Genomic DNA, 14,811 nt, shown 5'->3' on the forward strand with positions numbered 1-14,811 from the left:
CCGCCCCGAAATGCCGCCCCCCACAGAGGCGGCGGAAGGTCCCGCCGCTGAAATACCACCGCAGTCGCCGCCCCCCAAATTGTAGTGCCCTAGGCAACCACCTAGGTCGCCTAATGGGTTGTGCCGGCCCTGTGTGGTCGGTTACCAGTACAAAGGGGCTCCCTAGGAGATAATATCGAAGGGCCTCTACTGACCATTTGATGTCAAGGGCCTCCTTTTGATCACCGAATAGTTTCGTTCTCATGGGAATAGCTTCTGGCTAATAAAGAGAACTGGATATTCCTCCCCATCTATGTCCTGGGAGAGGACGGTTCCAGTCATTTGGACAATGAAGCTGCATCTAAAGTTCGGGCTATATAACACTGGTTCTTGGCACAGATGGTCCTTTAATGCCCGGAATGCCTTCTCACAGCCGGGACCACCTGGACACACTGCGGTTAGTCTTTGGCAAGTAGACTAGTTAAGGGGGCAGCAATTGTGGCAAAGTCAGGTATGAAGCGCCATTAATATCCCACCAACCCCAGGAACTGTTGGACCTGTTTTTTAGTGGTTGGGGTCAGTCTTGGAGAGCCTGTACCTTCCCAATTAGGGGGTATAACATACCTTGCCCCAAGGTGTAACCAAGGTAGGTTGTCTCTTTCCACTTGATCCAGCACTTCTTGGGGTTTCCAGTGAGACTTGCCCCCCTTAGGGTCCTCAGGATAGCTGCCACCTGGTTCAGGTGGTCCTCCCAGCTGCAGCAGGGAGTTGAGCACCCAGCAAACAGTCTAGGGCGCCGGCAGGGGGTTGAGCACCCGTGGAGTGCAGGCCTCCTGACCTAAGAAAGTGGAATACAGCCACCCCCAGCTAGAGGGTAGTCTGATTCCCCTGGGCTACTTCCTATACTCTCCCTTGGGTATACCTGTGCCCAGGACTGAGTTTAAAGGCTCCATCCAACTCCTAAACTATGTTATCTTTATTACCGGTATTCCTGACCCATTTTGGATAATGAGTTATCTCCTGTATATGATTTATTTGTGTATGCATACAGCATGGCCCTAAAGAAAGTGAAATAACTTTTTACCTTTTATATGTCTAGAGACAATAAAAAAACATTAGTTGTTGCAAATGAAGAGATGACAGTTAAGATACCATTCTTAATTTTGAATAAATGGTCACATATCTGCTACTTCGTATAGGCACCTGAGAATTATTAATACCGGTTGAATGATCTTTCGGATGTATTTCAGTATTTTTCAGTAGGTGTCACCAGAACTTCATAAGCTTCCACGTTTTCTCTCTTTTTACTCTGTTGATACTTTCTGAAGTCTGGAAGCTTTACCATGATTTAGTATGCAATGTGCTCTCTTCACTGGGAGATTCACTATTTCAGCATAGTGGAAATTGATTAGCTAATTTGATTTGATACTGTGTGTTGTCTGGTAATGATTTTATAATAGCTCCTGTATTACTGTTATTTACTGGGAGGTGACTATAGTTGATGCTATACAGATCATGGAGGAGACACAGGACCTGCTCTCAAGAAGCTCACAAACTAGGGACCTGATTCAAGTCCTTGGGCAAGAATTCAATAGGACTACTTGTGTGAATAATGACTATTGCTAAAATAAGGATTGTCAGGCTCACACACAACAGGAGCAAGTGCAACCCACCTCACTGTTGCTGCTTCTCAGCCTCATTATTGTAATATGGCCAACCCTAAATGTTCAAAATCATGACTTAACCCCCAAAATTATGGTCTAGGAGGTAGGGTGTTGTCTTGGAAGTTAGGAGAACTGGGTTCTAGTCCCTGCTTAGCTTGTAACCTTGAGTCACATTTGCATCTTGGGCACTTCACATCTCTGTGTGCCTCCATTTCCTCTTCCACGCTTTATTTGGTCTTATAGTGTAAAATCTTTGGGGCTGGAACTATCTCTTACTATGTGTTTGTATAGCGCCTAGCACAATGGGAACCCAATCTTGGATGGAGGCTCTGGGTGAAACTGTAATCCAAATAATGTTAGATTTGTTTTGAAATAATGAAATAGAAATAATACTTAAATTGCACTGGTGTTTGGGCTGCCTTCTCATTGTTAAACTTTAGGGGGAATTCAGCTGCCTCCAACAGTGTGTGGTCATATGAGATTCAAAATTCAATTTTACATGTACACAAAATGCACATGCAAAAATGCAGGCCTCCCTCCTGCCTGCTGGGCCACAGGCTCTACTTATGCTCACTTAACCCCTAGGGTGTGGAAGGCGTCATTCCTTTCTTCTCCAGTCCCAGCACAGTCACCCTTCCCTCATCTGCTCGCTGTATCCACCTCTTTATATTTTCCTTTCCATTCTTTTTAGTTTCCTAATGCTCACATTCGACATCTCTGCCTCTTCATCCCAAGCCTGCCCATCGGTCGCTCTCCCACACCACACATTCCCCTGTCCCCTCAGGCCTCTGTCCGATCTGCGACCCACAGGGAATGCTGGCCTTATTCAGCATGGTGGCCATGGTGAATAAGGGCAAAAGCTTGCAAGAGAAGCCTCACAGTTTTTGAAATGGTAAAAGGCTTTAAAAAACCCAAACTCCTCCTCCCTGCCAAAGTCTGTTCAATCGTAAGACTCCCAATAATATTGTCAGAGTTGGCAACTCTGATTTAGGTGCCAACATCTAAAGCAGATTTACTGGTATAACAAACAGAAAGGAACCTAGAGCTGGAGTTGCTGGAATGGAGTGTGCTGGTTCACACCTGAGGAGTTTTTTGCAACTTCCATACGAACTTTTCAATTCTCAGTGTCCCAAAGAGTTCAGCAAAGCAGCCTGAACTCATGGAGACCTTGTCCTTCCCTAAACAGCATCCCTTCCCTAACAGGCTCGTTCTCCTCCTTACCAGTAGTTCTCTTTTTTTTTTTTTTTTTTGGGGTGGGTGATGGGTGGTAGTGGCTAGTGACGTGCCTTCTCCCTAGCCCCAACATCTTCAGGGAGGAACAGCAGGTCCATCTCCCACAAGGTGTCGCCAGATAGCATATCCTGCATGCTCTGTAGCAGCTGGGCCTCTCCTGTTCTCCCCTGCAAATTGGGGAGGTTTAGGATACCCCACTGCCACCCAATCCTTTGTGTAATCCCTGCCCATACTCCACTGTCTCCCTGAGTGTTCCCCATCCCCATTAAATCACTCTCCCCACATTCACGGTCTCCCCAATGTGTTGTTTCTTCTGCACCCAAATTAACTGTCTTCCCTTAATAAACCCTACCATTCATAACTGCCCTGCAACTCAATCTCTGGCCAGCCAGTCAGGACCATCCCTCCAAATAGTGTCTTTCTACTGTATGTACAATAACCCTACCCAGCCACAACCTTTTGAAGCTTGAGTATTGATACTTATGTTCAAATCACTTTACGTTTCCCCAGGATTTGCACACAACCCCCTTCATTTCCTGGGCTACTCCTAGAGCTCTGGCTCTTCAGAATTGTCCCAAGAAAATGTTAGAAGTGTTAGCAAATACAGCCTTGCTGCCTGTATTCTCTACCAGCGTCTTCCCTGACTGCTGGCTCTCTTTGGAGCCTCCCCTCATGATGGGCATTGGGGTGTGTGTGTGAAGGGGTGTTTCACAAAGTAGAAGAGGAAGCAGTGTGCTGCAAGTTACTATAGTTGTTACATTTGGCCCCACTGATGAATATCTAGACCTGCCAGCATCACTGTGCCTCCTGCCCCCCCATCCTTTTTCTGTCACCAGTTGCAGTCTGAACCCAGCACAGGGGGTTTCTAGAAGGAAGGAGCATGCCACTGATGTGGCACTATGCTCTTCCTGGCCTTCTTTCAAACACGATTTGTGGGTGCAAGTTCCCTTCTGCTTAACGGTGCAGAAGGTTGAATATTAAAAGCAGTCTAGCTGTGGAGGGTTTCCCAACTGTAACAGTGGCTTGTAAAATAACATTTTGGAGCAGTTCATATGCATAATTTTCTATATTTTTTAACTTGATAGATTACTTAAAAAACCTAAACTTTAAATATATACATAATTAATAGGAGGAGGAAGATGACATTTCCTCCATTGTATGTATTACTCCTTATGGGTCAAAAAATATGTACTATTAGTATAATAAAAAGACATCTCAAGTATACTGTCCCATTTTCTGATTTCAGTTAAATTCAGAGAAACTCCTAATTTTATTATAGTTTACTTCAGTGCAAAGGAGATAAGAATAAGGTTGCTAAGCATACATTTCTCATATACATACTCAAGGAACAGCCTAAATGTTCTGAGAGAAATCCATTTAAGGAAATTGTTTTGGTAGGTAATTGTTTTGCTAACTCTTCCAATAATACGAATGCTGTGCTCATAAGCATAGAGTTGTTCTTTCTCTTGCAGTACTCTAATGAATGCTACTGCTTGTGAAATGTCAAGAGTGGCAGGCATGTGGTGGCCTTCTGTGAGCTCTTATGCAGTTCAGATAAACATTGCCAAGTTAAATACCTGGGGCTTGATTCTACTTTGACTGATATAAATCAAGAATTACTTCACTGAAGTCAGTGGAGGGAGTCAAATGGATATAAAACTAGTGAAACAGAGTAGAATCATGCCCCTCAATTCAGTTGAATATAACCATACTATCTAAATATCTTAACTCACCAGAATGACTGAGCACAGCTCTTAATGGGCAGGACTATCTACAGAAGAGCTGTCAAATCAAAGATGTGCGAGGAGCTTCCAAAAATTAAAATGGAGACCAGAAAGCTAATTTTACTTAGTATGTGCAGGAAAATGAACCCCCATCTGCAGTAAAGTCACTTTTAAGATAACCATCAGAGGTAAACTTCCTACAAAGTAAGGCCTGTCAGAAACCAGATCCATTACACTTGCATATGTACTTACTACAAATTCAAGAAGAAAATGTTTGTGTTTTCTGAACAGCTTTATTGAGGTAATTTTTTCATTTTATATATATAATTAAGAGCTAAACAGTTTTCTAAGGCACTTGAAACTGTGCACAGCAAAGTATCCTACAACATTGTACAACTAGGCAGAACACATTTTTGCTTGTTAAATAACAGCATAAACACAAAGGAAAGATGGGTACTGTATAAAAAAAAAAGGTAATACATACTCTTTTCAGATGACAGTAGTGGAAAATATATACTGCAGAACAGATCAAGAACCAAGAAGAACCTGTGCTGTTAATTAATGTGTAGTTCCAGTTATTTACATTCACAGATCTCAATACACCTGTGTAATATGGAGTATCGGATTAGTCACTGGAAATTATAAACTCATTCATTTGGTCTGATATTTTCATCAAAGTTGCCATAGTCAGTCACTAACTAAAGCTGTTACGATACAAAGGGAGGCATTCAGGTCTTTACTTTACAATCACAATTATATAAAGTACACTGTATAAGTTTAAGACTTGATTGTTTGATTCTCCATTGCTTTGCACTTTGTATGGTCTCTTATAGCTGTGCAAAATGCCACAGTTCTGAACTGGTGACATTTTACACCTACTTGGCATAGATACCAATGACTACACAACTGGCAAGGCAGCCGAAAATCAACCCTGGAATGTTGTTTGCTTCTTTCTTTTGAGTTTTAAGTACGGAACTTTGGTGAAATTCAGGCAGGATACTTTGAGTACAACTGAGCATGTTTTGTTTGCGTTTTTAATCCAACTAATAAGAAGAAAGTGAAACTGTTCTAGTGCCTGTTGGTATATATATATAACAACCTTGATTGTTGCCATATAATGACAACCTCGATTATATTCTGCAAGAGAAATCCTGATCCCAATGAAATCAATGATAAAACCTTCAGTGTAGCCAAGATTTAACTCTGGGTGACTATGGGCCCTAACCTGCTTATAGAGAAGCTGATGGCAAAACTTGCATTGACTTCAATGAAAGCCCGATCAGCCCCTATAGGAATTCTATCACTAGCTCTAGCTGGATGTTGTACATAGTGGGTTTTATTCCTTTCTATTGTTTTAATGCTTGGCTAACTCGGCAAACCCCTGGCAAGGGAGGCATCCCTTTGAAGTGTCCCAGTGGACTTCAGTGGAAAGAGTCACATGAGCAAAGATTTGCAGTATCAAGCCCTAACTGTGGTGCAGTTCAATTCTGCATCAGAGAATACTTTTTCTTGAAAGTCCAGTGTACTTCTAGGTCTGCAACACAATGACATATTGATATTGTCAGGGTATGCTAATAGCCAGAGCAATTGGTCAGTAAAGAAAAAAACTGGCAAGTGGTAGAAAGCTATTGGTTCTTCAATATACAGAAATGTCCGTGCCGATCCATCTACTTGCCTAGATTTAACATTTTGCTGCAAATAGAATTCTTTTTCTCTTTAAGAAAAATAAAAATTCATAAGCTCTATTTTAATGGATCTATTAAATTAGCTTTTGCTATATCAAAATCCAAAAAAACCTGGTACACTTACATGTCCATCAAAGCAATGCATTTAAGTCACAGATTTTGTTGTTTGGCTCAAAATCATACCAATTAAAATAATTGTCCAAAACACAATGTTTCTTTAATTCCAAAATGTATACAAATTTACAAATCAAAATACCACCACACAGAATAGCAAAAGGAAGAGAAGATATGTTCAGCATCATTTTACTCTATTATAACAATACTTAACCATGGTTAAATTTGACATAGTATTGCAAGATGGTGAATCAAGAAATAATGATAGAGTAAAGACAGGCATAGAATATCATTAATTCCTTTGTTCCTACCCAATACAGTATTTAGCGTCTAGATGGAAAAACAAATAAAAAACAAACACACAAACAAACCTACTGGTATAAAAACAACTTTCTTGCGTTGCTACAGTAGCTCACATGAGCTGTATTTTCATTAAAGTTCTGGAACAAGATATAGAGATTGACATAATAAAACATGACCTCATTCATTAAAATTAATAAATAGAAACCTGCCATAATATTACATTGAAGTTTGTTTTTTCTACTGCATCTCTCCCTCTTGATCTATATCTATACTTTCATAAGATTTTTCAGATGCCTATTTCTAAACAGACGATTTAAGCTATTCAAGGGGATTTATTGTCTTTCCTTTTTATTTTATTCTCAAAATATTTCACTAGCAACCTAAAAACATCTTTCACAACTGGTTTCCTAAATACCATTCTTGTCCTCCAAAAGCTAGTTTTTAAGTCCCAGCAGTGAGTATTGCACTGTGCTTTGTACAATAAAAATACCAATATCAACAACAGTAGAGCTAAATCTGGTGGCTCCTAAAGGCAGGAGGCAAATCTGTTTTTCACCCTGAGAACATCTTAATTTTGATTTACAGCAGCTGCACAGGTTTAACTCCTTGAGATACAAATAAAAAAGGTGTTAAAGTATTAAATGATGCACTGTGACGTGCCAGGACAACCAGTGTGCTGATGGACACAGCATAAGCCTTTAACTCATGCTACCATCTGACAAAAGTACTAAAGTGGAAATTAAGGCCAAAGGGCCAGATTGTGATTTCTGTTTACAGCAGCATAAAGCTCTATATCTATACTACACAGAGACAGTCATGTCAGGGCATCTGATTACAACTCATTTGGTCACTAACCTGATTACAAACATGGGGCCTGATCCAATGCCTACCAAAGTGAAGGGAATTCTTTCCATTGAAATCAATGGATGCTGGATTGGGGCTATGGTTCCCCCATAGACTGTAATATAGACTTCGCTGTAAATGCGTTTTTATTCATATTTATTTATATCCTTGATCAGACCAGGTTTGTAATTAGGTTGAGGGACAACCATGTTGTAATCAGGTTCTTTAAAATGGATGTAGCATAAATGTTGACAAGACTTGTATGTGAAGCAATTCCATTGAAGATGGAGTACTGTTGAAAGTGAGTCAGAAAGGGCATCTACCTTTGAATTTTCAGGATTTTTTTAAGTTTGGGTCACAGCTTTCATTTGATTTTAAAGAAAAACATTCTTTAGAGTTGATCTGAAAAGATCTGTATCTGCCAATGAGTGAGTTCAGTATTTCTTCTGTAATAATTGACGTAAGCTTCACTAAAGCAGGGCAGGGCGTGGCCTTAAATTTTTGCACTGCTTTAGGAGTTAGTAGTGTCAACTATAGGAGAGCACACATGGAACTTTGAACTTTGGTGTTTCTAGATAAGTGCTTGATCCTTCAAACACTTACAACCCTGTAAACCCACTGTATGTTTTATTACGGCAAGTAAGCTCATTGACTTCAATTAGACTACTCCTGGCAGTAATCTCTGTCCTTGGTAGTGCTGTAGGATCGGCCCTAACAGACTTAGACCTGCAATCCCTGTCCAAAATGATTTTTAGCTACTGGTATCTTGTCTTAAAACAGGTTTAATTTTTAAGTCTACATGTATTTCCTATTAATTATTTAGGATTTTATACAATTTTTATAAGCTTCTCAGTTCACCCATAAGGAGATACAAATGTCATCTAAGAGGTCGGAGTGACTCCTTCAGACATTTCAATCTGCTTTGTACATAAGAGTTTAGGATTTTATTAAGGACCCAATCCTGTGTACCCTCAAGTACAATACAGTGGGATGTCCGGGTGCAAGACAAATGCAAGATTGAGACCTGAGCCTATTATATGTCCAATAATTTTGAAATGGTTACTCCAGTCTACTGAATGTGTCTATATATATATATTTATGTCCACTTGGATTGCTGAACACAATACAGGTAACTAAGCCATGGTCAAGTATCCTAAAATAGGAGTTGTATTAATTGTCTATCTGGACAGAAGTTCAAACTAACATTGATCACATCACCCATTTCAGCTAATTGGATTGTGTTTGGCACCAGGGTGGGAACTTTTTCACCTCTTTTCCCTCTCATTTTCTGCCTTAGGGACTGCCATGTTGACCCTCTTCAACCAGTTTTCCTTCTCTAGGCCTCATGTTACAGTACTTGTGATTATTTCTTGCTGAGTTGCATGCTGCCAGCCCCTCTGGGGCTTAGATACGCATCATATTCCTTTCCACTACAGCAATTTGAAAGACTCTGAGGCAACCTGTACAAAGGACCAAGAGACATATCTGACATCTGAAGCTGTGTAGCTCAGCAAGAAAAAGCAAACTTGCCTCATCAAGCAGTACAGTGTATCACAATCTCATTAACTTGTCTATCGCTTGGTCAATACTTTACAGCTTTTGTCCTCCAAACCTGTTGCTATTTACAATATATAAAATATATGTACAGGCTTAAACGTGTATGTATATTATACATAAACAATTTGTAAGTTCTAATTTAGCAAAGCACTTAAGTGTGTGCATAAGTCCTACTGAGGTCAACTTCCTTTATCCCATTTTAAGCATGTGGATAAGTGCTTTGTTGAATTAGGGCCATAGTTTGTACCTTATTTTAACAGTGGAGGCCACGGTAGCTTCTATTAGTTGTCAAATATATAAAATGGCATATGTTCTCAATGGCAAAGCCCACCATTGATTACACTGGGAGTAGAAGGGGGCCCTAAATTCCCAGTCCTGCTGGCTTTAACTTACATGGGTAGTCATTACTCACACAGTGATATAAATGGGACTTCTATCCGGCATAGCATTTGCAGGGTCAGGCCATACATTTGTGAAAATTTTTACAGGGCATATATCATAGCCACTTTTCTAAATTTAATCCCTTTGTAATTTTTTTTTAAACTATCGAAGTGATTAGGTCGTATTAAGGACCTGTCAGTTGTCCCATTTAATTTTTTTGAAATAAAAACTCAAATTATATGGTTCAGTGCCAAAATAGTAAACTTCTACTCTATTTTGCACTCCATACTTTCTTCTAAATTTGGCAACAAACAAACAAAAAAACAGTCTCTGGAGAAGAATTGTTTTGCCAAGCTTTAATCCAGGGTACATTATTATGGCTGGGTTTTAAACCCTGAAAATAAGGGATTTTAATAGGAATGCTGTCAAAACTATAACTAATGGCTTGCACATATCTGTATGATTTAGTGTGGCATACATTTTCATTGCTTCTTTGATGTAAAAATGCTGCTTCCATAGTTACAAAATGATGGCATTGCAGAAGCTAAATTGTTTCCTACTAATTCTATTTTTAATACACCTAATTGATTCCAGTAAGAGGCGGAACAATGCTGATTATTTTTATTTGCTATAAGCTTGTAGTTGGCTGTTTTACTAGTTATTGATATTTTTGGGTTCTTACACTGCATTTTGTAGGATTTTTACCAAAATTAAAGTGATCTAAAAGGTTCTATCAACCTATTTCCTTAAAATGTTTAAATCAATCTATATAAAAATAAACAGAAAGCCAGCTCATGGAAAGCACTCTGCTATTACTTGAATGCCCTTTACAAAAATAATCCATCCCATTTATGCAAACCTGGTCTTGTTGTAAATATCAGTAAAGAGATAGATCTAATTTTAGCCATTAAATTGCATTCCGCCTTTAGGCTGACATCTAAAATGACAATCTTCAATTTTATAAATTAAAAAAACACTCCACAAGAACCTATTGCAGAATCTGAGGTAAAAATCACTCTGCACAGACCTTTTATTGCCTGAAAAAATACCTACCTTTCATAATTAAAAACTAAACAGGGCACATAAAAGACAAAAATAAATTGTAATTATGTACACATATAAAAAAGGATAAATAGCATATATACTGTAATACTGCATTACATATATGTTTATGTGTACTCCAGGCCCAGAAAAATCATTGTGTACATAAATCAAAGGATAAATAAGTGCCAATATAAGACAGAGAATTTTTTAGTGTAAACAATGCCGAAGGCTTGTAATAGGCCTTAGGGCTGACATAACAAAAGCACATATTGCCTTTCACGCTCCATACCATTTAATTTTAATAGTATTGTATTCATAAATACAATTTCAGAAGTTGTGAGTTAATAAGCATTCTTTGCATACAACAAAAACAGGCTGTGGACACTAAGGATTTTCTGTAGCTTTTACAAGGCCCTTGATGAAGATGTACTGATCCACTTGTTAATTCTTTCTAGAAGCAATCCAAGGGATCCATCTAAGGTTGCTCTTAAAGTTAAAGTCACATTGTTAACCACTTTCCAAACCTACTTATATGCAAATTCATGGCCGATTTCAGTTCTAATTTTGGATTCAAATTAGAATGTCATGATTGTCAATACTGTCTGCCATAGTTCACAGAGATATTGGTGCCACTACTTTGACAACGTGAGTGACAGACAAAAGAAGAGTGTTTCAAAACCTGAATCCTTTCATTGCACTCACAGTGTCTTATTTGTCCTTTGAAACCTACTCATGTAATTCTGATGCATCATCATGGAGAATCCAAGGTGTAATTGTATTAAAAAAACACCAACCATATTTAGCTGTGCTATATGAATACTCAATGTATTTTCTTTAAGCATGCTTTTCAGAATTTTAAAAAATACATCTGAATTATAACAAGAATATTTTCTGGCAAGTAGGTTCACTGGCACCACAAAAATTACTGTACTTCACTAAAGTACTGATGAAATGAGGACTTGGCGGCTTACTGTCTTGCTAGGACAGGCTGACATCTCTAGAAAACACACACACACTTGCTCAAACTCTCAGATTTACAAATTTTTTCCTCCTGCCATCCAAATATATAATTAAACCAGTTTCATAAAGAATTTACTATCAGTTTGTTCTAACTTTTTTCTGTTAACTGACAGGTGAAATCTCTTTCCCCGCCCGCCTCTTTCTGTGTTCCCGCTGTACCCACAATTACCCTCAGTCACCATGATGTAAAGTCTGATGAGCTCCTGGCCACAGGCTGTCAAACGATTGTCTTCAGCTCTTCCTGTCTGCTCAAGCTTTGATTGAAAAAATATCAACGTATCTGTGTGAGCTAGCCACAGAACCACAATCTCTCTTACCATCGAGACATTGCTTAGTTAATATGGAATGTTACCCCACTTTCCCTGGGTTCTGGTCCCAGTCAAATCTCTTGTTCTCCAATAAAGATGAGAGCCACATTCTTCATTAACCTCAGGGTAAGCTGCAACACACACTCACACTCGTTCAAGTTCCAGTGCAATCTCAGGTCTTCATGATGCAATGATTGTCCCAAAGGAAACTGGGGTGTGAAGTATGGGATACTGTCAAACAATTATGGACGATGAAACCTGAAACATTAAATCAAATAAAAGTTATAAGTGTTATTGTTTCATTGGATAATGGCATTGGGCCGGGTTCTGATTTCACACCTATTTTAAATGACTAATTCATTCTCTGCCCCAGAGTCACTTGCCCGCGATACTATTAGACCTAACCCAACTTTTGCTTTTTCAGTCCAATGTTATTAGTGAACTACATGAGATATTCCTTTTAACAACAGGACCTTGAGGAGACTAAAGCTCTTTCCTTTCTCCCAGAATTGCAATCCTACAACATCTGTGCCTGATTCTGCTCTTAACAGCAATGTTTTTTCTCTGGTGTTACACCACTGACTTCAGTGTAATTACTCCTTCCTGCCACAGACCAATCAGAGAGAACAGAGGGAACTGATTGGCAGGATCCCCTGGGAGGCTAATATGAGGGGGAAAGGAGTCCAGGAGAGCTGGCTGTATTTCAACGAAGCCTTATTGGGGGTTGCAGGAACAAACCATCCCGATGTGCAGAAAGAATAGCAAATATGGCAGGCAACCAGATTGGCTTAACAATGAAATCTTCAGTTAGCTTAAACACAAAAAGGAAGCTTACAAGAAGTGGAAACTTGGACAGATGCCTAGGGAGGAATATAAAAATATTGCTTGAGCATGCAGGGGTGTAATCAGGAAGGCCAAAGCACAATTGGCGTTGCATCTAGCAAGGGATGTGAAGGATAACAAGAAGGATTTCTATAGGTATGTTAGCAACAAGAAATGGTCAGGGAAAGTGTGGGACCCTTACTGAATGGGGGAGGCAATCTAGTGACATGATGATGTGGAAAAAGCTGAAGTACTCAATGCTTTTTTTGCCTCGGTCTTCACAGACAAGGTCAGCTCCCAGACTGCTGCCCTGGACAGCACAGTATGGGGAGGTGAGCTGCCCTCACTGGTGAAAGAACAGGTTAAGGACTATTTAGAAAAGCTGGACATGCACAAGTCCATGGAGCCGGATGCGCTGCATCCGAGGGTGCTGAGGGAGTTGCTGATGTGGTTGCAGAACCATTGGCCATTATCTTTGAAAACTCGTGGCGATCAGGGGAGGTCCTGGATGATTGGAAAAAGGCAAATATAGTGCCCATCTTTAAAAAAAGGGAAAAAGGAGAATTCGGGGAACTACAGACCGGTCAGCCTCACCTCAGTCCCTGGAAAAATCATGAAGCAGGTCCTCCAGGAATCCATTTTGAAGCACTTCGGGGAGAGGAAGGTGATCAGGAACAGTCAACATGGATTTACCAAGGGCAAGTCATGCCTGACCAACCTGATTGCCTTCTATGATGAGATAACTGGCTCTATGGATATGAGGAAAGCGGTGTACATGATATACCTTGACTTTAGCTAAGCTTTTGATATGGTCTCCCACAGTATTCTTGCCAGCAAGTTAAAGATGTATGGATTGGATGAACGGACTATAAGGTGGATAGAAAGCTGGCTAGATTGTCGGGCTCAACGGATAATGATCAACAGCTCGATGTCTAGTTGGTAGCCGGTGTAGGAGCAGGATTTTATATTGTACTATGAGAACTAATGTATGATTTGATTTTATCCCGTCAGCCACTCTTTTTGAATAGCAGAAAGGAATGACAGACCAGAACAATCCTTTTGACTGATTATGATCACATTTCTTTGTTTTAAGGTAAGTAAGAGACAGGATCTTGTATTGTATCTATGTTAAGGAGATTAGAAGAATGTTGAGGGCCTGAAGCCCCAGTGTGAATCGTTTTAGTTATAAGATTTAGCAAGGCTTGATTTACAATGTATTCTGCTAAATATACAATACTGCTGTCTGTATACCTTTGAAGGTTTCTGTAAGAGATTGTTTGTGTGAATGAGGAATGCCTGCATCAGGAAAAGATAAGGTGTGAAAGCCATCACAAATGTCCAGATGGTTAAGAAGAAGTGAGAGACTTGGAAAGACCAGAAGACAATCAGAAAACATCCATTGTATCCGATGCTAAACATGTTAGCAGCATTGACGACCTCAGAGATGAGGCAGGCACCCCCAAAGGTGAGACAATAAATAGGAGATAACGATGGGAAGCCTGACAATAATCATCAAATGATAACACCACTTAAGGACTAATGATTACAGGATGACATTGCAAAATGCATGAACTCAAATAGAAATTTACAACTATAAAGCTGGGGTGTTTTGCTATGGAACTCTGAGTTCAGTCCTGCAAAGCCTCGGAGCATTGGATCGCGACCGACAAGAGCCCAGTTCCACACTCATGCTCAATCTAACTAGTCATTAGATTGACTCGAGCCACAACAGACTGGTAACCATAAACATCATTGGCAGGACTCTGTGTGTATGTGCGTGTGACTGAAGAGTATATGCTAACTGTTATCAGAAGAACAGGAGTACTTGTGGCACCTTAGAAACTAACAAATTTATTAGAGCATAAGCTTTCGTGGACTACAACCCACTTCTTCGGATGCATATAGAATGGAACATATATTGAGGAGATATATATACACACACATACAGAGAGCATAAACAGGTGGGAGTTGTCTTACCAACTCTGAGTAAGACAACTCCCACCTGTTTATGCTCTCTGTATGTGTGTATATATATCTCCTCAATATATGTTCCATTCTATATGCATCCGAAGAAGTGGGTTGTAGTCCACGAAAGCTTATGCTCTAATAAATTTGTTAGTCTCTAAGGTGCCAC

At 39.7% G+C, this 14,811-nt stretch overlaps 1 protein-coding gene across 3 annotated transcripts in view; it reads right to left on the minus strand.

Moving 5' to 3' along the window:
- Window positions 1–5,441: 5,441 nt before the first annotated feature.
- PHACTR2 (phosphatase and actin regulator 2) overlaps window positions 5,442–14,811 on the minus strand; it is a 161,000-nt gene continuing 151,630 nt past the window's right edge. For all 3 annotated transcript variants that reach the window (XM_034765497.1, XM_034765498.1, XM_034765496.1), the window contains one exon: window positions 5,442–12,113. In XM_034765497.1, the coding sequence (XP_034621388.1) occupies window positions 12,098–12,113 (16 nt within the window). In that variant the 3' untranslated portion in view covers window positions 5,442–12,097. The remainder of the gene's footprint in view (window positions 12,114–14,811) is intronic.

The sequence above is a fragment of the Trachemys scripta genome, chromosome 3 (assembly GCF_013100865.1).
Source record: "Trachemys scripta elegans isolate TJP31775 chromosome 3, CAS_Tse_1.0, whole genome shotgun sequence".
NCBI lineage: Eukaryota > Metazoa > Chordata > Testudines > Emydidae > Trachemys > Trachemys scripta.